Below are 27,957 nucleotides of genomic sequence, written 5' to 3' on the forward strand. Positions count from 1 at the left end.
TCACAGTTGAGAAGCAAGTGGCAATAGCCCTGTGGAAGCTTGCAACACCTGACTGCTACCAGTCAGTCGGGAATCAATTTGGAGTGGGCAAATCTACTGTAGGGCCTGCTGTGATCCATGTAGCCAGGGCAATCAAGAAGGGTAAGTGCTAAGAAGGGTAGTGACTCTGGGAAATGTGCAGGTCATAGTGGATGGCTTTGCTGCAATGGGATTCCCTAACTGTGGTAGGGCAATAGACAGAACGCATATTGCTATCTTGGCACCGGACCACCTTGGCAGCCAGTACGTAAACCACAAAGGATACTTTTCAATGGTGCTGCAAGCAATGGTGGATCACAAGGGACGTTTCACCGACATCAACGTGGGATGGCCGGGAAAGGTGCACGATGCTCGCATCTTCAGGAACTCGGGGCTGTTTGAACAGCTGCAGGAAGGGACTTCCCAGATCAGAAAATTACTGTTGGAGATGTTGAAATGCCCATAGTTATCCTTGGAGACTCAGCCTACCCTTTGCTCCCATGGCTCATGCAGCTGTACACAGGCAGCCTGGACAGTAGTAAGGAGCAGTTCAACTATAGGCTGAGCAAGTGCAGAATGGTGGTAGAATGTGCATTTGGACCTTTAAAAGCTTGCTGGAGCTGTTTGCTTACTAGGTTAGACTTCAGTGAAACTAGTATTCCAATTGTTATTGCTGCTTGCTGTGTGCTCCACAATATCTGTGAGAGTAAGGGGGAGACATTTATGGCGGGGTGGGAGGTTGAGGCAGATCGCCTGCCAGTCGATTTTGTGGAGCCAGACACCAGGGCAATTAGAAGAGCACAGCCGGGCGTACTGCACATCAGAGAAGCTTTGAAAACCAGTTTCATGATTGGCCAGGCTACGGTGTGACAGTTGTGTTTGTTTGTTTCTCCTTGATGCAAACCCACCCCCTTGGTTGACTCTAATTCCCTGTAAGCCAACCACCCTCCCCTCTTCAATCAGAGCTTGCAAAGGAAATAAAGTCACTATCGTTTCAAAACCATGTATTCTTTATTAATTGATTTAAAAAATAGGGAGATACCTCACAAGGTAGCCCGGGTGGGGTGGGGAAGGAGGGAAGGACAAGGCCACACGACAAATCAAAACTTATTTTATGCCAGACTGCTGTTGCTTGGGCAATCCTCTGGGGTGGAGTGGGTGGGTTCCTGGAGCCTCCCCTTCCCCTGGCGTTCTTGGGCATCTGGGTGAGGAGGATATGGAACTTGGAGAGGAGGGTAGGCGGTTATTCAGGGGGGCCTTCTCCGGCTTCATGGTCCGGGAGCATGTCTTGGGGGGGTATTGGCTCCAGTGAGGTGAAAAGTTCTAGGCTGCTGGGGAGAATGATTTCTCCGCTTGCCTGCTGTGTACTCTCCTCCTCCTCTTCCTCATCCACAAAATCCTCCTCCCTCTTGTGTGAGACTCCCCCCTTGCAGGTGTCCACGGACAGTAGTGGGGTAGTGGGCCCCTCCCTAGAATTTCATGCAGCTGATCTTAGGAGCAGCATGTCTGAGGTTCTGACCCGGAGTGACCGTTTACCTCCTTTGTTTTTGGTCGGCTTGCCTGAGCTCCTTAATTTTCACGCGGCACTGCTGTGTGTCCCTGGTGTAGCCTCTGTCCACCATGCCCTGTGCAATTTTGGCATATATATTAGCATTTTGTCTTTTTGATTGGCGTTCTGCCTGCACAGATGTTTCTCCCCATACAGCAATCAGATCCAGTGTCTCCCGTTTGGTCCATGCTGGAGCTCTTTTGCGATTCTGGGACTGCATGGTCACCTCTGCTGCCACGCTCGCCACGCTGATCAAACAGGAAATGACATTCAAAAGTTCCCGGGGCTTTTCCTGTGTACCTGGCTAGTGCATCTGAGTTGAAAGTGCTGTCTAGAGTGGTCACAATGGAGCACTCTGGGATAGCTGCCAGAGGCCAATATCGTCGAATTGCATCTACACTACCCCAAATTCGACCCAGCAAGGTTGATTTTTGCACTAATCCCCGCGCCGGAGAGGAGTACAGAAGTCGATTTTGAGACCCCTTTAAGTCGACAAAACAGGGTTGGTCGTGTGGACAGATAGAGCATTAAATCGACCTAACGCTGCTAAATTCGACCTAAACTCGTAGTGTAGACCAGGGCTCGCAAGCCGCCACCAACGGAGTGGGGGCATCCACCAATGGTCCCCAGTCCTCGCTGGCCCACAGCTCCCCACTCCTCCTGGGCACTGGGGAATGCCCTGTGGTTCCCCACTACCCATGGGCATCGTGGGATCCCCCTCAGTTCCCCAGTTGCCACGTGTGTCTGGGACCTCTGGAGTTCCCAAGGGCCCATGGATAAAGGGGGGAATCCTGAGTAGCTCCCCAGAGCTTGGGAATGTTTGGGAATTTCCCTGGGGGCAGGGAGGAAATGGCTCCCCAGTCCCCACGAGTTGGGGGGGGAATCCCCTGTTGCTCCCCAGTTCCACCCAGGGCTTTGGGGGAATTCCTGCGGCTCCTCAGGCCCTGCGGATGGGAGGGAATCCCCCTTCAACCTTTCCAGAGGCCATGGGGTTGGGAATCCTGCTCAGGAATCTGTCCTCAGCTCCCCAGCGCAAGGTGCAGCGAGGAAAACTTTTGAAGCTCCCTATTCCGCATGAGTGTGGGGGAATGCAATCTCTGCGGGCATTGGGGATCGCCCCCACCCCATGTGCTGCTTTGTTTCCCTGCCCCTGGCTGGGCTGGTGTGGATGGAGGCTGCAGCTCAGGGAGATCGGAGGGGCAGAAGGTGGGCTGAGGCCAAACTGAATGCAGGGTGGGGTGCCCCATCCTGGGCCAGGGAAGGAGGAGGGCCCAGGGGCACAATCAGGGAGGGGGAGCAGCACAGGCTCTGGATTTAGGCTAGCGGGGCCCTGCCGCACCCCCTGGCTTGAAGGGGTTTCCATCCTATCCAGGCTTTACAGTTTGGTTCAATGGCTCTCAGTGCTCCCCCCACCCCCCGCCCTGGTACAGATTGTTTCAGGCCCCCTGCCTGGGACTAGGAGCCGAGGATAAAAATGGGTACAGCTGGTGGGGGATGAGCCCCTCTCCCACTGTAGGGACAGGACCCCAACCCCTGAGCACCCCCAACATCCCCCCCACTGAGCATGTGGCCCCAGCCTTCCTGGTCCTGGGGCCCAGGGAGGGCGTATGGCCCCAGTCTGAACCTCAGGGGCAGCTGAAGGAGAAGCCTGACATGCTCCTCACAGGGGCCGTGCACCCCACCTCCGCAGTCAACTGTGACTCTCAGCCAGCCTGGAAAACAGAAGGGTTTGTTGGTCGCTGGGAAGGCGGCATAGAACAGAGCTTGTTAGCACAGAAACCAAGAGCGTTTGGCAACGTCCGGCTTGGGGGGAATCCAGAGTCTTGAGTCCTGGGCTCTCCCCACTGAGTCCCAAACCAGGAGACTGAGCCGCTTCCAGCCCCCCATCCTCACTGACACCCAGCTGCCCCTCCCCCATGCTTTCTCTCTTTCCCAGGAAAACAGGTCACCTGGCCTCCCCCTCTCTCTTTGTTCTCCAACATCTTCGGCTGGCTCCTTGCAGAGGATGAGCTCTGGCCATCACTTGCCAGGATAGAGAATTTTGGCCATTCTCTACACCCAGGCAGCCACTCTGCCATCACGCCTGCCCTCTAGAGGTCTCCACAATGATCACACCCCTGTATCCCACCAAGTTGATACTTGTGTAACACATGGGGAAACTGAGGCACACACACAGTAGTCAGAAAAAACATTAAGAACAATCCCGCTTCATGAATCCCTCTGAGACCAGCCCAGGGGCACTTTCTGCAGTGGCTGGAACCACTCTGCCCATACCAGCCCCTGAGCCTGAGCCTGCAGGTGATGGAGAAACCTGGGGAAGGGGCTGGGGCTGGACAGGAAAGTGGTGCTGCACAAATGGCCCCTTTCAGGGACTGGTTGGGGAGTTTGGCCTACGTGGGGAGGGGATTCCCTGTGTCTGCGAGTCCCAGAGCTGCTGCCCTCCATGTCACAGCCGGGTTCAACCCCCGTTACCAGTGTCAGTGCCTGAGCTGCCTAATGAGAGCAGAGGCCCATGGCAATGGGACAGTCACCCGTTCGCTCACAAAGAGGGAAGATGATAAAAAGGGAGAGCAGAGAGACTTGAAGGGCAGCAGCAGCAAGAAGTGGGGAGGGAGGTTCCCAGCTCCCAGCCCTGCCCAGATCCATTACCTGCACCCCCGGGGCAGTCAGCTCTCCTGGGAACAAGGGCAGGAGCTGAGAGAGGAAAGGCCAGTTGCTCGCTCTGCTGAGCACCGCACTACTGAGGGAGACGGGGGAGAGCTAGAGGGGGTCACAATACACTGTGGGGCAGTACCCTGAAGTGACTCCTTTGATCTGCTCTTTTTCCAGCATTTGGCTCAGAGATGCTGCTCTGGAGAGGTTTAGAAGGCACGTGGTGGGGGGCGGAGGGGTGGGGGGGGCTGGTCGGGGAGGTAATGAACTAACTGGGTTTGTTCCCAGCATGGCAGAGTCATAGAATCAGAGCATCTGTCTGCAGGGAGGGAGCCTTGGGGGACTCGGGGAGTGACATGGACTCCAGCCCCTTGTGAAACCTGCCCAATCTCCCTGCTCCTCTGACAGGCTGCGGAATTGCGTCCACGTTTCGCTCCAGATTGTCCCGTCTTGCAGGGGACAGGGCAGGGAAATGGCTGTGATGGAGCCAGCTCAGGTAGGAGATTTTCAGGGAGCTTTTGGTGGTGGGGGAGGGGTAGTGTAGAGGGACGGGGTGTGGGACGGGGTGTGATAAACTTGCTGGAACATGATCAGCCTGGGCCTGATTTTCTGAACAGGCCCATTGGTGGTGTAGGGAAGGGAAACATTCTCCCATTTCTGAACCAGGAAACAGCCTCCTGGGCAGGGCTGGGAAAACTGACCAGACTCCCAGTGCTGGAGCCTGAACCCACTGGCCAGAGGCTGCTGTGAAGTACGAAGGGAAGCTGTCGGGATTCCTGTCCTCGTCCCCGGTTCAGAGCTCTGCTTCCCGTGTCAGCCTGTGGCCGGCAGGCATGTGGGAAATGAGAGGACCCTGCCCTGCTCCATGTGCTGGGGGGACAAGGAGGTCACCTTCTCCCACCCCCCTGAAGTTCTGGCTGCTCTGAGCAGGGTGTGGGGAGGATTCTGCTTCTCTAGCCCTCCTCCCCCATGACTAGCGGGATTGTGGCTTGGGCAGAAGATGCTGAGTGGGGGACTTTTGTTTCAGATGCCGGTGACCTTCGAGGAGGTGGCTGTGTATTTCACCAAGAGGCAGAGAGCTCTGGTGGTCCCCGCTCAGAGAGCCCTCTGCAGGGAGGTCATGCAGGAGAACTACAAGACTGTGACCTCGCTGGATAAGGGATTCCTGGCTCCTTGGTTATTGGAAGCTGGAGGGCCGGCGTTGTTTTCATGTCTGACACTGGTTAGGTTTTTCCCTTATCACCCTGCAATGAGACCAGGGTATCAAAACCTAGTCATAGAATCTCAGGGTTGGAAGAGACCTCAGGAGATCATCTAGTCCAACCTCCTGCTCAAAGCAGGACCAATCCCCAACTAAATCATCCAACAGATTTTTTTCCCCATATCCCTAAATGGCCCCCTCAAGGACTGAGCTCACAACCCTGGGTTTAGCAGGCCAATGCTCAAACCACTAAGCTATCCCTCCCCCGCAAGGCACATACTAAATCATCCCCACCCGACCCCCCTCGCTTGCAAGGTGGAGAAGCCATGTATTTGGACATGTGATGTTGACATTCTCTATTTTAATGGTTGTGACGCTCTAACTTTTGGAATCTGTCTCTACTGTCATTACACAGTTATTGTCTGACCCAAATATTGTCTAAGCCCGCCCTAAATCTCCCACCACTGTGAACATTTAAATGGAGGACAATTGGAATGAAATGCTAAAAACCCAGATTTTTGTGCAACTGTGAATGTTTAAATCAATAAATATAAAATTGCTTAAAAATATATATTAAAAAAAAAAAAGAATTCTACCAAGCCTGACTATCCTGCCTTAGACACACAAATCCTGCTCCTGCAGGCTCATAGAATCGTAGAAGATCAGGGTTGGAAGGGACCTCAGGAGGTCATCTAGTCCAACCCCCTGCTCAAAGCAGGACCAATCCCCAACTAAGTCATCCCAGCCAGAGCTTTGTCAAGCCTGACCTTAAAAAGCTCTAAGGAAGGAGATTCCGCCACCTCCCTAGGTAACCCCTTCCAGAGCTCATCCTCACAGGGGGATGCCTCTCATTGCAAGACCAGAGCCCTAGTGGTACATTTTTCACTAAATGGTCCAGAGGGAGCCATGGCCACAGAGAACCCCCTGGAAAGTCTCCAGGAGGAAGCTACATGTCCCGTCTGTCTGGAGTAGTTCACAGAAGCTGTCGCTCTGGCGTGTCGGCACGTCAGCCAGTGCTGGGAGGGATCCGATACAGCCGTCTCCTGCCCTCAGGAACTGAGCAACACAGAAACATCAGGCTGAACAGGCAGCTGGCAAACATGGTAGAAATCACCAAGCGGCTGAGTTTACAGGCAGCAAAAGGAGCAGGAGGAGACAGGGTGTGTGGGGAACACCAGGAGGCTCCAAAACTTCTGTGAAGAGGATAAACTTCGATCTGTCTGGTTTGCCATCTGTCCCGGGCTCATCGAGCTCACACGGTGGTTCCCAGAGGAGGCTGCCCAGGAGTACAAGGGAGGGAACTGCTGTCAAGTTTAATGGGAATTAACTTTGGATTTTAATTACAGGCTAATTTCACTGAAAGTTACCTGGCACAGACATGAGGCATCATTCAGCTCTGTAAACCCTTCATGGTATGGGAGATGCTGTAACAAAATAACTGATTTGACAGAGTGGCAACAGAGGCAAGTCTTTAACGAGACCTGATACGGGAAAATGTCCTCTGAGATTCTGATGGGGATTCCTGAAAATCTTCATCATATAAAGAATTCTACCAAACCCAAAGGATCAGACATGTTACCCACCAAGTTAATGAATACTTCAGTTCTGACCCAAATACATGCTTACAGCCAATTCTTGTTAACTAAACTAGGATTTATTAAAAGAAGAAAAGACAGTATTGGCTAAAAGGTCATTAGACATACAAATGCGAATAGAGTCCATAGGTCAGTTTCACCATCGAGATGGCGCATTAAATTGAAAAGAGTCCTTTTCAGAATCATTTCATCACGTTCTAGTCCAATGTCCAATATCTGGGAGGTCCAGAGAGGACTGGAGATCTCAGTCTTACAACTCGAACTCCCCCTGAATAAAGCTTAAGAAGATCTGAGATAAAAGGATCAGGTCCCAAGCGTTTATATAGACGTTTTTGCAGCCTCTCGACAGCAGGCAGTCCTTGGGTGAACAATGGGTTTTGGAAGTAACCTCCTATTTCCCAAACATCACAGGTAATAAAACTACACGGATTAACATAAGGTAATTATCCATAAAGCCATTCACAGACAGTTTACCACAAACTTTAAAAAGAGAAATATATACTATGACATTATTACACCCAAGTTTCATTTAAATGTTAATATTTCCTTTTGACTTCGGAATTAACAAAATACAGTTCTAGACAGGAACTCTTTGGTTATATTGTTAATCTATATCTCATTACAGATTAACATAGACTACTACAATTACTATGTTCTAGAGCTGTCAAGCAATTAAAAAAATTAATTGTGATTTAATCGTGCTCTTAAACAATAATAGAATACCATTTATTTAAATATTTTGGATGTTTTATACATTTTCAATATATTGATTTCAATTGCAACACAGAATACACTCCATGCATCTGATGAAGTGGGTTATAGCCCACAAAAGTTTATGCCCAAATACATTTGTTGGTCTCTAAGGTTCCACAAGGACTCCTTGTTGTTTTTACAGAATACAAAGTGTACAGTAATCACTTTATATTTTTTATTACAAATACTGGCACTGTAAAAAACAAAGGAAACAGTATTTTTCAATCCACCAACTGCTAGTACCGTATGCAATCTCTTTATCATGAAAGTTGAACTTACAAATGTAGAATTATGTACAAAAAATACCTGCATTCAAAAATAAAACAATGTAAAACTTTGGAGCCTACAACTCCACTCAGTCCTACTGCTTGTTCGGCCAGTCACTCAGAAGAACAAGTTTGGTTACAATGTGCAGGAGATCATGCTGCCCGCTTCTTGTTTACAAGGTCACCTGAAAGTGAGAACAGGCATTCTCATGGCACTGTTGCAGCCGGCGTTGCAAGATATTTACGTGCCAGATGCTCTAAAGGGTCCTAGGTCCCTTCCCGCTGGAACCACCATTCCAGAGGACATGCCTCCATGCTAACGACGGGTTCTAATTGATAACGATCCGAAGCAGACCGGACCGACACATGCTCATTTTCTTCAACTGAGTCAGATGCCACCAGCAGAAGGTTGATTTTCTATTTTGGTGGTTCGGGTTCTGTAGTTTCCCAATCAGCGTGTTCCTCTTTTAAGACTTCTGGAAGCAAGCTCCACACCTCGTCCCTCTCAGATTTTGGAAGATACTTCAGATTCTTAAACCTTGGGCCGAATGCTGTAGCTATCTTTCAAAATCTCAGATAGTTACTTTATTTGCGTTTTATCAAATCTGCAGTGAAAGTGTCCCCCCATGTGCTAGGTCATTCTCCGGGACTTCGATATGATGACATATTTGGCAGAATGTGTGTAAAACAGGACAGGGGACATACAAGTCTCCTTCAAGGAGTTCAGTCAAAAATGTAATTAATGCATTATTTTTTTTTAAATGAGCATCCTCCACTGGAATGGTGGCCGAAGCATGAAGGGACAATAGGCATGTTTAGCATATCTTGCACATAAATACCTGCGCTGCCAGCTACAAACATGCCATGCGAACACCTTCTCACATTTTCAGGTGACATCATGAATTAGAAGCAAAGCAGCATTCGCTCCTGTAAATGTAAACAAACTTGTTTGTCTTAGCGAGTGGCAGAAAAAGAAGTAAAAAGAAAAGGACTTGTGGCACCTTAGAGACTAACAAATTTATTTGAGCATAAGCTTTCCTGAGCTACAGCTCACTTCATCGGATGCATTCAGTGGAAAATACAGTGGGGAGATTTATATACATAGAGAACATGAAACAATGGGTGTTACCATACAAACGGTAAGGAGAGTGATCACTTAAGATGAGCTACTACCAGCAGGAGAGCTGGGGGGGGGGGGGGGAGAAAACCTTTTGTAGTGATAATCAAGGTGGGCCATTTCCAGCAGTTGACAGTGGAGGAACAGTGGGGGGGGGGGGGGGGGAATAAACATGGGGAAATAGTTTTACTTTGTGTAATGACCCATCCACTCCCAGTTTTTATTCAAGCCTAAGTTAACTGTATCCAGTTTGCAAATTAATTCCAATTCAGCAGTCTCTCATTGGAGTCTGTTTTTGAAGTTTTTTTGTTGAAGAATTGCCACTTTTAGGTCTGTAATCGAGTGACCAAAGAGATTGAAGTGTTCTCTGACTGGTTTTTGAATGTTATAATTCTTGATGTCTGATTTGTGTCCATTTATTCTTTTACGTAGAAACTGTCCAGTTTGGCCAATGTACATGGCAGAGGGGCATTGCTGGCACATGATGGCATATATTACATTGGTAGATGTGCAGGTGAACGAGCCTCTGATAGTGTGGCCGATGTGATTAGGCCCTATGATGGTGCCCCTGAATAGATGTGGGGACACGGTTGGCAACAGGCTTTGTTGCAAGGATAGGTTCCTGGGTTAGTGGTTCTGTTGTGTGGTTGCTGGTGAGTATTTGCTTCAGGTTGGGGGGCTGTCTGTAAGCAAGGACTGGCCTGTCTCCCAAGATCTGTGAGAGTGATGGATCGTCCTTCAGGATAGGTTGTAGATTCTTGATGATGCGTTGGAGAGGTTTCAGTTGGGGGCTGAAGGTGATGGCTTGTGGCGTTCTGTTATTTTCTTTGTTGGGCCTGTCCTGTAGAAGGTGACTTCTGGGTACTCTTGTGGGTCTGTCAATCTGTTTCTTCACTTCACCAGGTGAGCATTGTAGTTGTAAGAATGCTTGAGAGAGATCTTGTAGGTATTTGTCTCTGTCTGAGGGGTTGGAGCAAATACGGTTGTATCGTAGAGCTTGGCTGTAGACAATGGATCGTGTGGTGTGGTCTGGGTGAAAGCTGGAGGCATGTAGGTAGGAATAGCGGTCAGTAGGTTTCCGGTATAGGGTGGTGTTTATGTGACCATCGCTTATTAGCACCATAGAGTCCAGGAAGTGGATCTCTTGTGTGGACTGGACCAGGCTGAGGTTGATGGTGGGATGGAAATTGTTGAAATCATGGTGGAATTCCTCAAGGGCTTCTTTTCCATGGGTCCAGATGATGAAGAAGTAGCAATGAGTTGACTTCGAGGCTCTAAACTTTTTAATTGCTTTATTTTTCAGTGCACTTATATAATTAAAATCATCTATGTTTCTAAGTTACACTTTCCTGATAAAGAGATTGCACGACAGCACTTGTATGAGGGGAACTGAAAAATGCTATTTTTGTTTTGCATGTTTACAGTACAAATATTTGAAATCAAAAATAATATAAAGTGAGCACTGTACACTTTCTATTCTTTGTTGTGAGAGAAATCAATAGATATGAAAACACAGAAAAACATCCAAAAACATTTAACAAATTTCAACTGGTATTCTATTGTTTAACAATGTGATTCACTGAGATTAATTTTTCTAACCACAATGGATTTTTTTGAGTTAAACACACGAGTTAACAGCAATTAATCAACAGCACTGCTATCTTCTTCCAGTCTGAGTGCTGATGCGGTCTCTCTCCTGTGTGGATCCTCTGAGTGTTATAAGATTTGATCTTTGTGTGAAACTTTTCACATGGTCCAAACACTTATGGGGTCCCTCCTGTGTGAGCTGCTTTATTTGAAACAAGTTCTGACCTCCATTTACAAGGTCTTTCACAGGCTAAGCAGTTATGCGGTTACTCCTGTGTGTGGATTCTTTGATGTAAAACAAGGGATGACATCTATTTGAAACATTTTTCCATAGTCTAAGCACTTACGGGGTTCTCTCGCGTGTGTGGATTGCCTGATCTTTAGAAGGGCTAATCTGTTTCTGAAACCTTTCCAAGAGTCTTATGGTCTCCCTCTTGTATGGATTGCTTGATGTTTAACAAGGTGGGACCTCTGTATGAAACTTTTCCCACAGTCTAAGCACTGGTGGGGTGTCTCTCCTGTGTGGATTTTCTGATGTTTAATTAGGCCAAACATCCGTACAAATTTTTTCCCACAGTCTAAGCACTTGTGGGGTCTCTCTCCTGTGTGCATTAGCTGATGTTTAAGAAGGGTTGGCCTTTCTGTGAAACTTTTTCCACAGTCTAAACACTTATGAGGTCTCTCTCCTGTGTGGGTTGCCTGATGATTAAGTAGGTTTGACCTCTGTATGAAACTTTTCCCACAGTCTAAGCACTTATGGGGTCTCTCTCCTGTGTGTATTCTCTGATGTGTAACCAGGGCTGATTTCCATGTGAAACTTTTCCCACAATACAAGCACTTATGGGGTCTCTCTCCTGTGTGGATTTTCTGATGTTTAAGAAGGGTTGGCCTTTCTGTGAAACTTTTTCCACAGACTAAGCACTTATGGGGTCTCTCTCCGGTGTGGACTGCTTGATGTTTAACAAGGTCTGACCTCTGTATGAAACTTTTCCCACAATCTAAGCACTGATGGGGTCTCTCTCCTGTGTGGATTTTCTGATGTTTAATTAGGCCTGACCTCCGTACGAATTTTTTCCCACAGTCTAAGCACTTGTGGGATTTCTCTCCTGTGTGTATTCTCTGATGTGTAAGCAGAGCTGATCTCCATGTGAAACTTTTTCCACAGTCTAAGCACTTATGAGGTCTCTCTCCAGTGTGGGTTGCCTGATGATTAAGTAGGTTTGACCTCTGTATGAAACTTTTCCCACAGTCTAAGCACTTATGGGGTCTCTCTCCTGTGTGTAATCTCTGATGTGTAACCAGGGCTGATCTCCATGTGAAACTTTTCCCACAGTCCAAGCACTTATGGGGTCTCTCTCCTGTGTGGATTACCTGATGTTTAAGAAGGGTTGGCCTTTCTGTGAAACTTTTTCCACAGTCTAAGCACTTATGGGGCTTCTCTCCGGTGTGGACTGCTTGATGTTTAACAAGGTCTGACCTCTGTATGAAACTTTTCCCACATTCTAAGCACTGATGGGGTCTCTCTCCTGTGTGGATTTTCTGATGTTTAATTAGGCCTGACCTCCGTACAAATTTTTTCCCACAGTCTAAGCACTCGTGGGGTCTCTCTCCAGTGTGGATTAGCTGATGTTTAAGAAGGGTTGGCCTTTCTCTGAAACTTTTCCCACAGTCTAAGCACTTATGGGGTCTCTCTCCAGTGTGTATTCTCTGATGTGTAACCAGGACTGATCTCCTTGTGAAACTTTTCCCACAGGCCAAGCACTTATGGGGTCTCCCTCCTGTGTGGATTACCTGATGTTTAAGAAGGGTTGGCCTTTCTGTGAAACTTTTCCCACAGTCTAAGCACTGATGGGATCTCTCTCCTGTGTGGATTTTCTGATGTGTAATCAGTGCTGACTTCCAATTCAAACAATTCCTGCTCTCAAGGCACCCAGAGGGTTTCTCTCCCATGTGGCTTCTCCCATGGTTAGTAGGATCTGAGTCGTTATTGAGGTTTTCCCCACAGTCCAAGCATTGAAGTGTTTTCTCTCCAGTATTTATTGCCTGAAGCGTAAGAAGCACCGGTCTCAGAATGAATCCTTTCCCATAACCGAGGCATTCATAGCGTTTGTCTTCCTTGGGGGTTGTCTGCCGGGCTGTGGGATCCCTGTGTCCTTCCCCACATATAATAGATCCATCCAGTTGCTCCCTTGAGTGGTTTCCCAGCAGCCTCTTTGACCTCTGCCAATTTCCCCGGGCTTCTCCCTGTGCCAAGCACTGGGAAAAATTCCCTTCAGCTCTTCCCACAAAAATCCCCTGTGGTTCCCCATGCCCAGGAATTTCCTGATGTTGATTCCCCTCCTTCTTCTCACTCACTCTCTCATCACCTGCTGGGAGAGAGACAATGCAGACAGGAGTCATTCTGCTGAGGAGAAATTAAGAGGAATAGAACCGAGGGAAAACCCAACATACTAAAGCTGCAGAGATGGAGCAATTGGATTCTGCCTCCACTTCCCAGTTGGGAAGGAAACTCCTGCAGTGAACAGGACCTGTGGGAAGCGATGTCAGTGATATCTGCTGCCTGCAGCCCTGCCCTGGGTGAGATGAGAAAGGAACTGAGGGCACTTACTAATACGTCATTTTGGGGATTCTCAACTTTTTCCTTCATTCACCTGATGGCTTCTGTATCAGTCCTCACCTGTGTGGGAGCCTCTCGGGATCTCTCTTTCCTCACAGGCCTGGAGATCGGGCACCCACGGCTCTTCCCCTTGTTCCAGCCGGGTGATCAGGTCAGGTTTGGGAAGGGGAAATCCTGTGCAGGGAGTGAAATCAGACCAGATCAGGGTTTGTGGAGGATTGAGAGATCGTCTGTCAGAAAGGACATTCCGTAGGTGGCACCTGTCCCAGTGCTGTGCTGGAGAAAGTGGAATCTAAGAGGACGGGAATGTGGTCACTGAGCCCCCTTGCGGGAGGCAGACGTCTGAGGAGGTGAGGGCAATTGTGATGCACACCCAGCTCTCGTGTTAAACCCCTGCCTATTTCTAAACCTGTGGAACCTAGAGCCCTCCACATGGCTGGAGCTGTTGCCAAGGAGGAGGGAGAAGAGGGATTCTGTGTACGACCGAGAAACAACACAGACAGGACAATGCACGGCTTCTCCACCGTGCAAGCTAGGGGGTTGGGTGCGGATGATTTAGTATGTGCCTTATGTTTTGACACCCTCTTCTCATTGGAGCGTGATGAGGGAAGAACCTGACTGGTGTCAGACACGCAGACCCCCCCAGCTTCCAATAACCAAGGGACCAGGAATCCCTTACCCAGCGAGGTCACCGTCTCGTAGTTCTCCTGCATGACGTCCCTGTAGAGGGCTCTCTGAGCTGGGTCCAGCAGAGCCCCCTGCCCCTGGGTGAAATACACAGCCACCTCCTCGAAGGACACCGGCATCTGAAACAAGAATCCCCCACTCAGCACCTGCTGCCCCAGCCACAATCCCACTAGTCATGGGGTAGGACGGAGAGAGAAGCAGAATCCTCCCCGCACCCTGCTCAGAGCAGCCAGGAGGCTCCAGGGGCTGGGAGACGGCAAGAGCTCCTTGTCCCCCCAGCACACGGAGCAGGGCAGTGTCTTCTCATTTCCTACATGCCTGCCAGCCACAGGCTGACACGGGAAGCAGAGCTCTGAGCCGGGGACGGGGACAGGAATCCCGACAGCTTCCCTTCGTACTTCACAGCAGCCTCTGGCCAGTGGGGTGAGGCTTCAGCACTGGGAGTCTGGTCAGTCTTCCTAGCCCTGCCCAGCGGGGTGTTTCCTGGTCAGAAATTGGGGAATGTTTCCGCTCCCCCCAATCCTCCAATGGGCCTGTTCAGAAAACCAGGCCCAGGCTGATCACGTTCCAGCAGGTTTATCGCACCCCATCCCACCCTGTGTGTTTAACCCCTCTACAATACCCCTCCCCCACCACCACAAGCTCCCTGAAAATCCCCTACCTGAGCTGGCTCCATCACAGCCATTTTCCTGGCCTGTCCCCTGCAAGACGGGATGATCTGGAGCGAAACGTGGACGCGATTCCTCAGCCTGTCGGAGGAGCAGGGAGATTGGGCAGGTTTCACAAGGGGCTGGAGTCCATGTCACTCCCCGATTCCCCCCAGGCTCCCTCCCTGCAGACAGACGCTCTGATTCTATGACTCTGCCATGCTGGGAACAAACCCAGTTAGTTCATTACCTCCCCGGCCAGCCCCCTCTGCTTAGAACTAACCCACCACGTCCCTTCTAAACCTCCCCAGAGCAGCATCTCCGAGCCAAACGCTGGAAAAAGAGCAGATCAAAGGAGTCACTTCAGGGTATCGCCCTACAGTGTATTGTGGCCCCCTCTAGCTCTCCCCCGTCTCCCTCCGTAGTGCGGTGCTCAGCAGGGCGAGCAAGGGGCCTTTCCTCTCTCAGCTCCGGCCCTTGTTCCCAGCAGAGCGAACTGCCCCCGGGGGGGGGGGTGCAGGGAATGGATCTGGGCGGGGCTGGGAACCTCCCTCCCCACTTGCTCCTGCAGCCCGGGGGTGCCGGGGGGGGGGGGGGGCGGGTCTCTCTTAACTTCCCTCCGAGCGGGGCCCCCCGGGGCAGGGACCGGGCCGGGAAGGGGCCCTGGCCGGGCTGGGGGCTCTGCCCTGGGGGAGGCTCCCGGGGAGCAGCGGGCAGGGCCCGGCTGGAGGTTCCCCTCTCCCGGCTGCAGCCCGGGCTCCAGGCTCCCAGCACCAGCCGCCGGGGCGCGGGGATCTCGCCGGGAGCCAGAGTCTCCGCAGCGGCTGCGAGTCACTTCCTGCGGCCGGGCCTGAGCCCCGCGATCCTCCCCCCCAGAGCCGCCCCCCAGCCGCTCCCGGGTCCTAGCGATCAACGCACCGCGCTGCAGCATCCCTGTGCCCGGCTCCTGTTACACTCCCAGGCTCTAAGGTCTGAAGGGCCCGTCCTGAGCATCGAGCCCAGGGGTTCTCACGGCCACATTTGGTGACCTCAGAGTGTGGCCAGCAAGTGTCACTGGTGGCCGCTCTGACACTTTCCCCTATAATCTGCACTAACTTTAGGAGAAACCAATAAATATGTACAGAGGTAGGCAGCGGGAAGGGTCCTACTGTTGTGGGGAACTTTTCTGGCTTATGCACCACCCTGATGGGATCGAATAACAGAAGTACAGGAGTCCCCTCTCCCACTCCCTTTACCCAGAGGCCTGTCTGACCTGGAGGATGCCCCTTCCACTCTAGTCCCTAAACCCCCACAAGGCTGGGCCCAGCATTCCTGAGGGGGCTTCACCCCCACTCTTGTTGTGATCACTCAGGACAGAGGCTAGGGTGTCGTATCCCCGGTCTGGGGCGCTCTCTTCACTCCGGACGCTTCCCTGATGTCGTCACTCAGGAGTGCACAGAATTTAGAACAAATACGATTTATTAAACAGCAAGTAATAAAAAATTCAGGAAGAAATGGGAAAGGAAAACATGATGTCATCCCACACTGCCCAGGGTCCCCCCTTGCTCTCCCCAGCTTCTCACTGCACCCAGCTCTGGACTGCTCAGGCCCCACTTTCCCTCTGTCTCAGGGCTTGTGCTGCTCTTCTTCCACCCCAGCTCTGGCTGCTCCTCTCCCCTTAGCTCTGCCCTTCTCTGGCAGGCAGCTCCAGCTCACTCAGAGAACGGGCTCCTGACTCCCTCATTGGCCTGCCTGTGCTGTCAATGAGGCTGACCTAGAGCCTTGGCCTCTCTCCCTTGGCCCTGGGGACTAGTCGCAGGGTTTTCATTTCTCATTGGCCCTTCCTGTCTTTTGGTACTGGGGGAGGGCCAACCAAACCCCCCCCCCCATTAAGTTTCAGTAAGGGGCCAACAATTATGGGGTCAGGCATCTTCATGGTGTATGTGAGCTCCAAAGCATCCTTCAGGTGAATTATACATTTCTTTGTTTCCCCCCTTCTTCCCGTTGGTGATGGTCGGCCAGATAAGAGTTTTCTAACACCAATGGTTGGTCCTTCGTCATCCCTGAGGAGTTTGAGTGGGACAATCCCCAGAACTATGACATATTTCAGGAACAAAAACTTTGACATATATCTGGATTTTTACAGACAGATCCGCTTTTTTGAGGCTGCCAAGTGGGTTTTCCCATAACAGGAAATGTCCGGGGGTGTTTGCAGAGCACCAGCACTTAAGCATAGAAACAGCCCTGATTCGTCACCTTCCCAACTAGCCAGTTCTCCTGCATCCACAGCTGATTGACTGCTGCCAGATCCCGCCCACCCAGGCCCAGGTTCCCAGCCCTGGGGAGGGGTTCCCACCGGTGGAGGCTGATGGACAGCTGTTGCCACCCCCCTGCCACTGTGACAGCAGTCAACACTGCCCTCACCTTGTGAGTACCCCCTCCAACACCCCTAACTCTACACCCTCCCGCCAACTCCCCCCCCCATCAGTGTCCTCTTTTGGGGCACCTGGAATACGTTCAGCCTAGCAACAAACATACATTAAAATCTCACCATTCTACATGCACTGGTGTTACTTGCATTTCAACAGCACAATATTCAGCAGATCATGAGTTTTCCAGTGATCCCTCACCGGGCACACTTTGCACACAATATATCCACACCCGACGCAGGGGTCAGTCACAAGAGGGATGCAGTGTGGGGTGAGTGGGGCAAAGAAACTCTGTCATCCCAACACAGGACATGGTGGTACATGGGGAGGGCATCTCCCTCTGGGCTCAGTGAGGGATCGGCCTGGCTTCAAGGCTGCCCAGGTCTCCTAACATCCCCGGCTCCCTTTTTGCCTGCTCCTAACCTCAGCATCTTAGCAATAGGGAGATGCTGCCCCCATAATTTCTCTTGGGGTGTCGTTCATGGGCCGTTAGATTTCAGGTCCAGCGTCACACTACACAGGCCAAGTCTAGTCACTCTCTAGCACAGGTGCAGTGAGTGCACAGTTCTCAGTCTCAGCCGTCTGGCTCCACGGAGAAAATCCAGCAGTTTCCCAGCTCCGTTCCCCTTCACCTTCTCCTCCTCCCAACAGTAGCTCACATCACTGCAGGGATCAGGCAATAAATTCATTTCTGTTTCAGTCTCTGCCTCTCAATCTAGTTTGCATCATCTATGTTCATGCTGAGAGATACTGATCACTGTCATTGTTCAAACCACACAAAAGAATCTCATGACAAAGAGTTAGATAAAGATTGAAATAAAATAAAATCTGAAAAAGGATGATTTGGCAAATGATCACTTGTCTCATGAAATTCTCAATAAATCCGAGCTACATCTGCCAAACTAAACTAATATCAAAGTATATGACCTAACAGCCTTCATGAAAAGAAAAAAATCCACAGTCCAAAGTGGGCAATAAAACACTTTCCCATCCATAAAGAGAAATCTCAGAGAATCCTTCAAGACTCAAAAAATCAGGAAAATAAACAGACCCATTTCTTCTGAAGAGACCAAACCGCTTTCATTTTTCAGTTGTATTAGTTGCAAAAGTTTTAGCACCATTATATTAAAAGAAAAGAAAGAGAAACCTTCCCATCTACAAATGATCTGGACTAAGCCTAGAGAAAGCGAGGAAACAATTTTACCAACAGCTAGAAACAGCTCTGAGATCTGAAAGGACAAACTGTGCTTTGAGGTTCATTGGGATTTCCCCACCCACTCCCAGGTCTGGGACACTTTCTTCTCCAGCCCTCTGGAGTCCGACTTAGGATCCTAGACATCAAAACTGTGATTCTTTAGCATGGAGAACCAGGGACCCAGTGATAAGTTACATCTTGGGAGGCGGGGGGTAGAACGGGGATGGGATAAATCTCTCCATCGCTTGGGCAGATGTTACAGTGTCAAGAGTGGAGGATGATGGTGAGGGGGGAACGAGGGAATCCCTCAGACTCACCGCATTGACCTGAAATAGCACAGAAGCCCAAACACCACATTCTGTTGTCCCTGCTCCCCATTTATTTAGCATCTAGTTAATGCTGGCCCGTAAAGGGAAAAATGTACAAACAGTAAATGCTTTTCAGTGTGGCCTGGAAAAATGTCAGACTATCTGAGAACGAGACAATCAGGCCCCAAAGGGGGAAGTCAGGGACTAGCAATCACTGTGCTAATGAGAGAGGGTCAGAACACATAAGTAAGGCTACAATTTTGCTATGGAGCTCGCAGAAGTCATGGAATCTGTGAGTTCCAGAGACCTCGGTGGCTTCAGACCATGGCAGGTAGGAGCTGCGGGGTCCCCCTGCCACCTGCTGCAGCCGAGAGCTGCCCACCAGAGCTCGGAGCTGTTGCAGGCCATAGGGGTCCTGCAGTTCCTAGCAGTCACGAGCGGTGTTGGGGGCCTCTGAGGCTCTCAGCCATGGGTGGCACGGGGCCTCTGCAGCTCTCTACCAGACCCTCACAGCTGCCCAGCCACCATGGGACCCCAGAGCCACAGCAGCCATAGGTGCTGGAGCCTCCTCCCTCCCCATATCATCATGGATATTATTAGTATATGTCACAGACAGGTCACAGGCTTCTGCAAATTTAGCTTTATTGCCCGTGAGCTGTTCCTGATATTACTAAAAACATCCAGGAAAAAATCTTAGCCTTACACGTAAGATGCTCATGGTGCGTTTATACTCAGAAATCCGGTTCAGGGTCACAGAGATGCGCCGGCTAATCCCGACCACGTTTCCTACCATAGAGAGACGCTAAGTGATGCTGTGGAGGCAGAGGTGGGATCTCCAGGCCTGCCACAAAGGGCCCTGTGGGAATCAGCCCCTCCCAGTGGTGCTGTCTGAATGCAGCGGGGGCAGGGAGAAGGGGCAAAGTGGGTGAGTGAGGAGAGGCAGCACCTCGCTACCCCTGTGCTCTCCCTCGCCTCTTATCCCATGATCCCCAAACGCTCGATATCCCAGCACCCAGCTACCCAGCTCCACCAGCCACAACAATTCAGTTCCCAGTGTTCTCCCCAGAACCCATCACTCTGGTCCCTGAATGTTTGATCCCCCAGAACACAGCGCCCTGGGGGATTTGGGGAGGGGAGGGGTTACTAGACCCCAGGGACACTCCCCCTGTAGGGAACAGCTCCAGGAAAGTGGGGGAGCCCAGTCTAGGGGCTGGTGGAAGATGGGGGATGGGGACAGGTATGTAGAATTAAGGTGGGGCCTGGCCCAAGTGTCCTTCTCCTCATCTCCATGGCTGGGGGATCCTGGTTGGGAGGGGAAGGGAGAGGGGGGAACTTCAGCCAGGCAGAGGGAGTGGCTGGAAGAGTTTCTTTCTCTCCCTTCCCCTCTGTGGCCTACCTGCTCGGCAGCCAGGGCTGCAGCAGGGAGGAGGGGCTGATCGGGGCTTCTCCTCCTCTGCCTGGGGTTTGCTTAGACCAGGCAGAGCCAGAGGATCATTGACCAGCTGCTGCTCGGCTGCTGCTGGATCCTCACCCCAGCGATGGGCAGCTGGATCCTTGGGAGCCAAACGCCCCTGAAGTGTGTGGGAACGAGGAAATGGGTTTGTCACCATGGCCAGCCCCAGTCAGGGCCCTGAGAGAATTTCCCTGCTCTGATGTCTAACATGGCGTTAGCTCCACTTGCAGGATTCAAGGTCTCTCTGTTGTGTGGATTACTGAGCTCTGAGCTGCGCCAACTGCTTCAAGTCAGCAGCCTTACAAAAAAAGCAGCCAGTTACGAAGTGAATGAGCAACGGTGAACAGAGGACGGGCAAACAGAGGCCAGGAGTTTGCCTGGGGGGACGTTCCCACAGGATGTTTTTGCCTTTCAGGCTTCTGTGAGCAGTAATGACAGGTTTCAGAGGAGCAGCCGTGTTAGTCTGTAGCCACAAAAAGAACAGGAGGACTTGTGGCACCTTAGAGACTAACACATTTATTTGAGCATAAGCTTTCGGGAGCTACAGTGGTACGCCCGTTCAGTCAGTCCTGGGGTGGCTGAGAACGTCGGCGCGTAGCTACTGCACAGCTCCTGGATCTGCTGTCGCTGCATACGCCCAAGGGTCATGGAGAGGTTCACCTCTTCCACACCACCAGCACATTTCCCTTCGTAGTAGACACCTTCAGGCCACTCAGCGTCGTCTCCTCCCTGGGCTGTAAACTGACAAACCTTTAATTCTCTGGAATAAAAGGGCTTTAGAGAATTAATACCAATTAATACTTTTTGTTCTTTTTGAGCATCCTGTAGGTTTTCTTTAGCAAGGGCTAAAGAGGTTCGGAGGGTGTTTTGTAGGTTGGTTACAAAGTCCAGAATGTTAGTTCCTGGAGAAGGTGTAAATCCCTCCCATTGCTGCTTCACCAACTGTAATGGCCCCTTAACCTCGCGGCCATATACAAGTTCAAATGGTGAAAACCCTAAACTGGGATGTGGTACAGCTCTGTAGGCAAAGAGCAACTGCTGCAACACTAGGTCCCAATCATTGGAGTGCTCATTTACGAATTTACGTATCCTGGCCCCCAAAGTCCCATTAAACTTCTCCACCGGGCCATTTGTTTGATGGTGGTAAGGAGTGGCAACCAAGTGATTTACCCCATGAGCTTCCCAAAGGCTTTCCATAGGTCCTGCCAGGAAATTAGTTCCTGCATCTGTGAGGATGTTGGAGGGCCAACCTACCCTGGCAAAAATGTCTGCTAGTGCTTGGCACACACTTTTAGCCCTGGTGTTGCTTAGAGCTACTGCTTCTGGCCATCGGATGGCAAAATCCATGAAAGTCAGTATGTACTGCTTTCCTCTGGTTCTTTTTTTTGGAAAAGGACCCAGACTATCCACAGCTACTCGCTGAAATGGAACTTCAATGATGGGGAGTGGCTGGAGAGGGGCTTTGACCTGGTCTTGGGGTTTTCCCACTTTTTGGCATACCTCACAAGACCTGACATAGGTAGAAACATCCTTGCCCATTCCCTCCCAGTGGAATGACCTCCCCAACAGGTCTTTGTTCCTGTTCACCCCAGCATGGCCACTAGGATGATCATGGGCTAAGCTCAAGAGCTTGGCCCGGTATTTAGTTGGAACTACCAACTGTCTCTGAGGATGCCAGTCTTCCTGGTGTCCCCCAGAAAGAGTTTCCTTGTATAAAAGTCCTCTTTCTACAACAAACCTGGATCGATTAGAAGAGCTGAGAGGCGGTGGGTTGCTCTGTGCCGCCGTCCAAGCTCTCTGGAGGCTTTCATCTGCTTCCTGTTCAGTCTGGAACTGTTCCTTTGATGCTGGAGACATCAGTTCCTCATTGGATTGTGGACCTATGCTTGGTCCCTCTGGAAGTGATGTAGGGGATGGGCCTGTTTCCATTGACATGTTGGGGTTCAGGCTCTGGCTGAGCCTCTTGTGTAGGGTTATCGGCTGTTGCCGGTTCAGGTTCGGTCGGGGCCCTCTGGTGTTGGGATTGCAAGTACTGGATTCAGTGAGGGCAATGGGTCTGGTGCTGGTTGTTCTGCCGGTTCCGGTTCTGGGACTGGCTCTGTTTGGGTCTCTGGGACTGGATCCACAACTGCTGTTGCAGACATTGGCCTGGGGTCCGGGTCCATCACCTCTGACCGGGTCCTGGTAGAAGTTTCCGGAACAGAGTTAGGTGTGACGGCTTGTTTAGCCTGGCTGCGGGTGACCATTCCCACCCTCTTGGCTCGCTTCACATGATTGGCCAAGTCTTCCCCCAGCAGGTATAACAGGCCAGGGGAAGGGACGTTAAGCAACGGTGGTTAAAGCATGAAGGGACAGAGGAATCTTTAGCGTATCTGGTATGTAAATATCTTGTGACTCCGGCTGCAACAGTGTCATCAGATTGCGTCTTCTCACTTGCAGCATTACCTCCTGCAAATGGAAACAAACTTGTTCGTCTAAGCGATTGGCTGAACAAGAAGTAGAACTGAGTGGACTTACAGGCTCTGAAATTGTACATTGTTTTATTTAATTTATTTATATACTGAATGCGGGTATGTTTTACATAATTCTACATTTGTAAGTTCAACTTTCATGATAAAGGGATTGCACTACAGTACTTGTAATGGTTGAATTGAAAAATACTATTTCTTTTGGGGGGGTTTACAGGCAAATACTTGTAATAAAAAATAAAGTGAGCACTGTAGACTTTGTATTCTGTGTTGTAATTGAAATCAATATATTTGCAAATGGAGACAACATCCACAAATATTTAGAGAAATGGTATTCTATTATTGTTTAACAGTTCAAATAATCATGTGATTAATCAGGATTAATTTTTTTAATCACTTGAAATCCCTCATTCCAATTGATTTCTTTGTTAAAATTATATGATAAAAAAGAGAAAGGAAGTAATTTTTCACTAATAGTAGCTGTGACACTTTTGTCTTTTTCTGTCGGATTTTGGAAGCACGTCATTTTTCAGTGAGCCAAGGAGGCAAGACAGATCAGACTCCTGAAAGAGGTACCATGGTGGGGAAAGGCTGAGAGCCACTGGAATATAGGACCAACAGAAAGAGCACACTGGAGAACAGACAATGGTGGGGGGACCACTTCAGCGGTTTACTGGACTATAACTGGGGGACAAGAACAGCACCCTGCAGTCCTTCAGGAAGCCAAAAGGAGAGCATGCTTTGCATTCATGAAAAGGGGGATTTCATCAGTGGTGGCTGGTGGCCCTGGGAGAATGCTTTAGCCATGGATTTTACCTGTTAAAGTTAAATTCAGCCTATCTGAATCCTGTTATACCTGATGATTGGTTTGTAACCTGTTGGTCTTATTACTTCTCTCACTATCTCTTCAATCTTAACTAATAAACTCCTGTTTGTTTTCACTAAAAATACATCTCAGTGCTGTGATGTTCTGTTGGCACTGATCCTCAGATGAATCAAAGAAGCTGGTGTTGTCCTGATGACCTACCTGGGAATGTCTGAGTGTCCAGTGGAGAGGGGGTGGCCACTACAGAAGGACACATCACAGGGGCTGGAGACAAGGTTGCGCCCAGTGTTAGTCTGCAAGGCAAAGTTAGGACTGGCAGAGCCCTGATGAGTTTTTGTGGGGAGGTAAAAGGCTGGGAGTGACGGGGAACTGACACCCATTGAAGCAGAAGCACGACTCCCTCGCACTGAGACAGGGGTGGAAACAAGGAGATTCACTGTCCAGGGTGTTGGGACGGTGCTGAATTATTATGAATTACTGTGCTTCTTATTAATGAATGTGGTGAACATGAATGTGGTACGGCTTGACATGTTTGAATTTGCTAGAGGATTCTGGGAGCAGGGCCTCCTTAGTTTCAAATGGTTAAAGTGGAAATTCTCTATTCTGCGTATCTGTTCTGTTACCGACCTTTGTCAGTCAATATGCCGGCTCACTAGGTAAAGAAAATGTATAGACACAAGATCAGTGAGCTTGGCACGAGCTGACCCGGGGCAAAATGACCCCTTTGGAAGGCATTTAACTGACAGCTTGAGTGAATGATTGATGAGAGCGCAAACATGGGGTTATGTCTGGTTGGTACCCCTTCTGCAGTCCTTTCCAAAGTATTAATTAGGAGAAAATTAGTAATAAAATGTCCACAGGGCATGTAACTCCTTTGAAAACCACTGCCTCGGGGGAATCCTTGATAGATCAGGTGACTGAGAATAGAAGACAATGAAAGAGATAAATCCTCATCTAGATTGATAGTTATACCCGCTTTGCTAGCCAATCAGAATACTGTGTGGGGCCAGTATAAATACTGAGGGTTTGTGCTTGGGGAATTGAGGCTCACTAGGGAGACGTGCATTAGATAACCTTATACTGCGTCTGTGATTCTTTCTCAAATAAACTGTTTTGCATGGAGTCTACTGATTCTGACTTGTTGACGGGTACCGGGAACATTCTGCCCAGCTGTGAGCAGTTAAAGATCCATTTCAACATTTGGTAGTAGAGGATAGTGACCGTGCCAATGACGAAGTCAACTGTTTCTGAACTGGTTGGATAAGCTAAAATCTTGTCTTAAGATATTAGACTCAGTGACCGGGGAACTGAGGATTGGATCAGATTGGGATCAGATTGGTTACAGATTATTGGGAGAGAGGGAAATACACAGGCACGTGGAGTTGAATTCGTGCTATCTTCAAGTCTATGATGTTTTGCAAGTGCGAGCAAGGCGGGTTTACTCCTGAGAAGAAGGGGGACACCCTGAGGCCTCCAGCTATGGTTGATGAGTGCTTGTTAAGACAGGTGTTTAAAAGCTTGGGGTCTGATCCATGTGTGACTGCTGCAGTCTCTACACTGCACAAGAAAGTTCTGGACAACTTCTTGTTGGGGAATCAACAGGGCTATTCCCCCAAGAAAGTCCAAACAGCAGCACGAGTCACCTGTGTCATGTCTCAGGCTGTAAATAAGTTCACAGAAAAGCACCATGCCTGTGAGTATGAAAAGGAAAATTTGGAACAGGAATTGGAAAAACTAAAATTGCAACATGAAAACCAGAAACAAAATTTGGATAGTTGGATGGGGGTGGGGGTCCCAGGCATGGTCAGGGAGCGGGGGGGTTAGATGGGGTTGGGGGTCCCGGGGGGCAGTCAGGGAGCGGGGGGGGGGGTTGGATGGGGGTCGCGGTCCCAGGGGGCAGTCAGGGGGCAAGGGGAGTGGATAGGAGGTGGGAGATCTGGGGGTCAATCAAGGGGCAGGGAGAGGGGCGGGCTTGGATAGGGGGCAGGGGCCGGGTCACGCCTGGCTGGGGAAGCACAGCCTCCCCCAGCCTTCCCTGCCTGTCCCTCCATACAGTTTTGGTATCTGATGTGTCCCTCAGGCCAAAAAGTTTGCCCACCCCTGCTATAGACTCATTGTCACCCTCTTGCTCTGACCCAGGGGCTATTTAATTATTTAGCCAATGTGGAGCAGCTTGATCAAAAAAGATTGAGGGGGATCCTCACATCAGAATATCCCAGACCCCTGTGGTTAGGGCAGTTACCTGAGATGTGGCAAAGCTCTGTTCAAACCCTTCCTCCCCATCAGGCAGAGCGGAGAGTAGAACCTGTATCTCCCAGACGCCAGGCGAGTGTCCTAACCACTGGGCTCTATGTTATAAAGGAGCCTCTACCAGCACCTCCTCTGGGTTTTGTCTGAGCCCTGATCCAAAACGGGTGCTCAGCGCACTGCTACAGGATTGGGCCCCACAGGCAAGAGAGGCTTTCCACTGCCGGCCTTCTGCTTGGAGTATCCTTCTGGGGTTTAGACGTGAGGCAGGTGTCTGGATGCTGAGAAGGAGGCAGCAGGGCCCAGGCCCAGAAACAGAAATTCAGGAACCTTGGGAAATTTTCCCATTGAAATGTTGGTGCTGAGTGAGTTTAGGCCCCTGCAGAGTTAGGAGCAGCCAGGCAGAGGTTTTCTGGATTTCAGTGGCACCTAATTCTGGGAGTCAGGGGTTGAAACCTGGGCTTTAGCCACCTAAGTCCCACTGGGGATCTGGGTCTTCACCGAGCTGTGCCTCAGTTTCCCATCTGTGAAATGGGGAGAACGTCACTGACCTTCACTGTAAAGTGATTGAGCTCTACAGATGAGAAGTGCTATGTACGGGCTAGGGGAGCACGAGGGTGATGAAATTGCCAATGAGTCTCCACATGTCCATGACCTGCCACCACAGGGAAAGACAGAAGCTTAGAGGCAGGAAATTATTTCTCATTGGCTAAGGTCTGCATTGGCCCTTGTAGCCACTGAATAGGGGGCCCATTGAACCAGCCCTCTCCCTGCCTCAGTTTCCCCATCTATACAATGCCTGTGTGTCTCTTCGCATTACAATCTGCGGAGGACGAGGGCCCCATGGTGCTGAGCTCTGAGCAGACGCTGAGCAAATAGACCCGGAAAGCTTACGATTCAGTGTCCTGATCCTGAAAGGTCTCAGCGTCCCAGTGATGCCAAAGGAACCGGAGTGGGGAAAGTTACAGCCACCATTTACCGCGAAAGTGGCAGAGCAGAAAAAGGCCACCCCAGCTGTCTGACTGAATGTCTCTAAGTAACCAGCTGCACACGGTGTATCTGACAGCCAGGGGAGATAAATTACAGGTACGATATGTACCATTCCAGTCTCTTTCCTTTCCGTAACCCTGTACCAAAGCACTGAATCTGCTCTGCTCTGCAACGCTGAGTGAAGACTCAGGTACCTGAGACAGCAGCAGGGGAAAGGTGTTTGAGGGATGCCTGCAAATCTCAAGCCGCGCAGAGATCAGCAAAAGGGCAGCACTTCACTCCGCTGAGCTGCAACGTCTAGTAACCACGTTGTTAACCTGCTGCGGCGCTGGACCCGGGTAACTAGCTGCATCCGCAGCAGCATCTCTGCACAGCACGGCTTCCCCGCCACAGCTGAATTCCCTCTCCGTGTCCCCGATGGCGGCTTCCCAGACTGCCCCAGGCCTCCTCCGTCTGTCCCCACATCCCCTCCTGCAGCCGCAATGGGCAAGTGGCCTGAGAGGTCTCTGTTTATCCCACACCACGTACCCTGCAGGCCCCTAGTGCGAGCTCCCTGCACGCCCGCTGCCCTCGGGCATTAGGACCCAGCCCTCACCTGGGGGACAGGAGCTTGGTCTCCCTGCAGTCCCTGGTCTCTCTGCCGGGACGGACAAACAGGGAGAAAATGGGAGCAGGCCTTGCTGGGCGTGGTTGTGTGACAGGGTCACCTGCCCCCTAGGGCCCAGGCTCAGATCCCAGCACATTCCACAGGCCCCTGAGCCGCCAGCAGATGGACTCTCAGCCTCCGTCCCTGTGGTGGTGGGGGAGGCTCTGGGTCATTGCCCTGGGGGAGCTGCTGGGGGAGGGAGGAGATTTAGCTCCTCACAGACAATTTTAACAGTTCTAAAGCTTCAACTTTTTGAATCTCGGTGTCTAGTGTCATTAATTAGTTCTGGCCTGACCAAAATATTGTCTGATCCGCCCCATAATTTCCCACAACTGTGAAAATTTAAATTGGAATGAAAGGCTTAAACCCCAGATTGTTGTGCAACGGTGAAAGTTTAAATCAATAAATATAAAAATTGCTCAAAATAAACATTATCTGTCACAATTCTATATTATAAAAAATGTCTGCCAAGCCTGACTATCACTCCTTAGACACACAGCTGCTACTCCTCCAGGTTCATCCTCACAGGGGGATGCCTCAGTGACCCTCCCCACCAGCACAGGGGCTGATTGGAGGCCGGGAGCCCTTTGGGGTTTTAATTACAGGCTAATTTCACTGAAAGTTACCTGTCAGGGGTGTGACTGTTCATTTTTTCACTAAAGCCTCCCGGGGTGAAATTGGTCGGGTTCTTCCTGCCCAGCAAACAGCATGAGTCACTTTCAGGCAA

At 50.4% G+C, this 27,957-nt stretch overlaps 1 protein-coding gene, 1 long non-coding RNA gene and 1 pseudogene across 2 annotated transcripts; all 3 read right to left on the bottom strand.

Moving 5' to 3' along the window:
* The window catches only part of LOC142069256 (zinc finger protein RFP-like), a 137,270-nt pseudogene that overhangs the window by 51,004 nt on the left and 58,309 nt on the right, over positions 1 to 27,957 (bottom strand).
* LOC125621546 (uncharacterized) lies at positions 7,053 to 14,957 on the bottom strand. Its single transcript, XM_048818448.2, is given in 5 exon segments — positions 7,053 to 11,049; positions 11,051 to 13,104; positions 13,416 to 13,529; positions 14,035 to 14,161; positions 14,704 to 14,957. Coding segments are annotated over 5 exon segments (2,364 nt in total). The 5' UTR covers positions 14,728 to 14,957; the 3' UTR covers positions 7,053 to 11,004.
* On the bottom strand, positions 20,544 to 27,943 carry LOC142069275 (uncharacterized). Its single transcript, XR_012665049.1, has 2 exons — positions 27,857 to 27,943; positions 20,544 to 22,501 (listed from the first exon to the last, which is right to left on the bottom strand). It is a non-coding gene; the product is annotated as an uncharacterized LOC142069275 (long non-coding RNA).

The sequence above is a fragment of the Caretta caretta genome, chromosome 14 (assembly GCF_965140235.1).
Source record: "Caretta caretta isolate rCarCar2 chromosome 14, rCarCar1.hap1, whole genome shotgun sequence".
NCBI classification, from domain to species: domain Eukaryota; kingdom Metazoa; phylum Chordata; order Testudines; family Cheloniidae; genus Caretta; species Caretta caretta.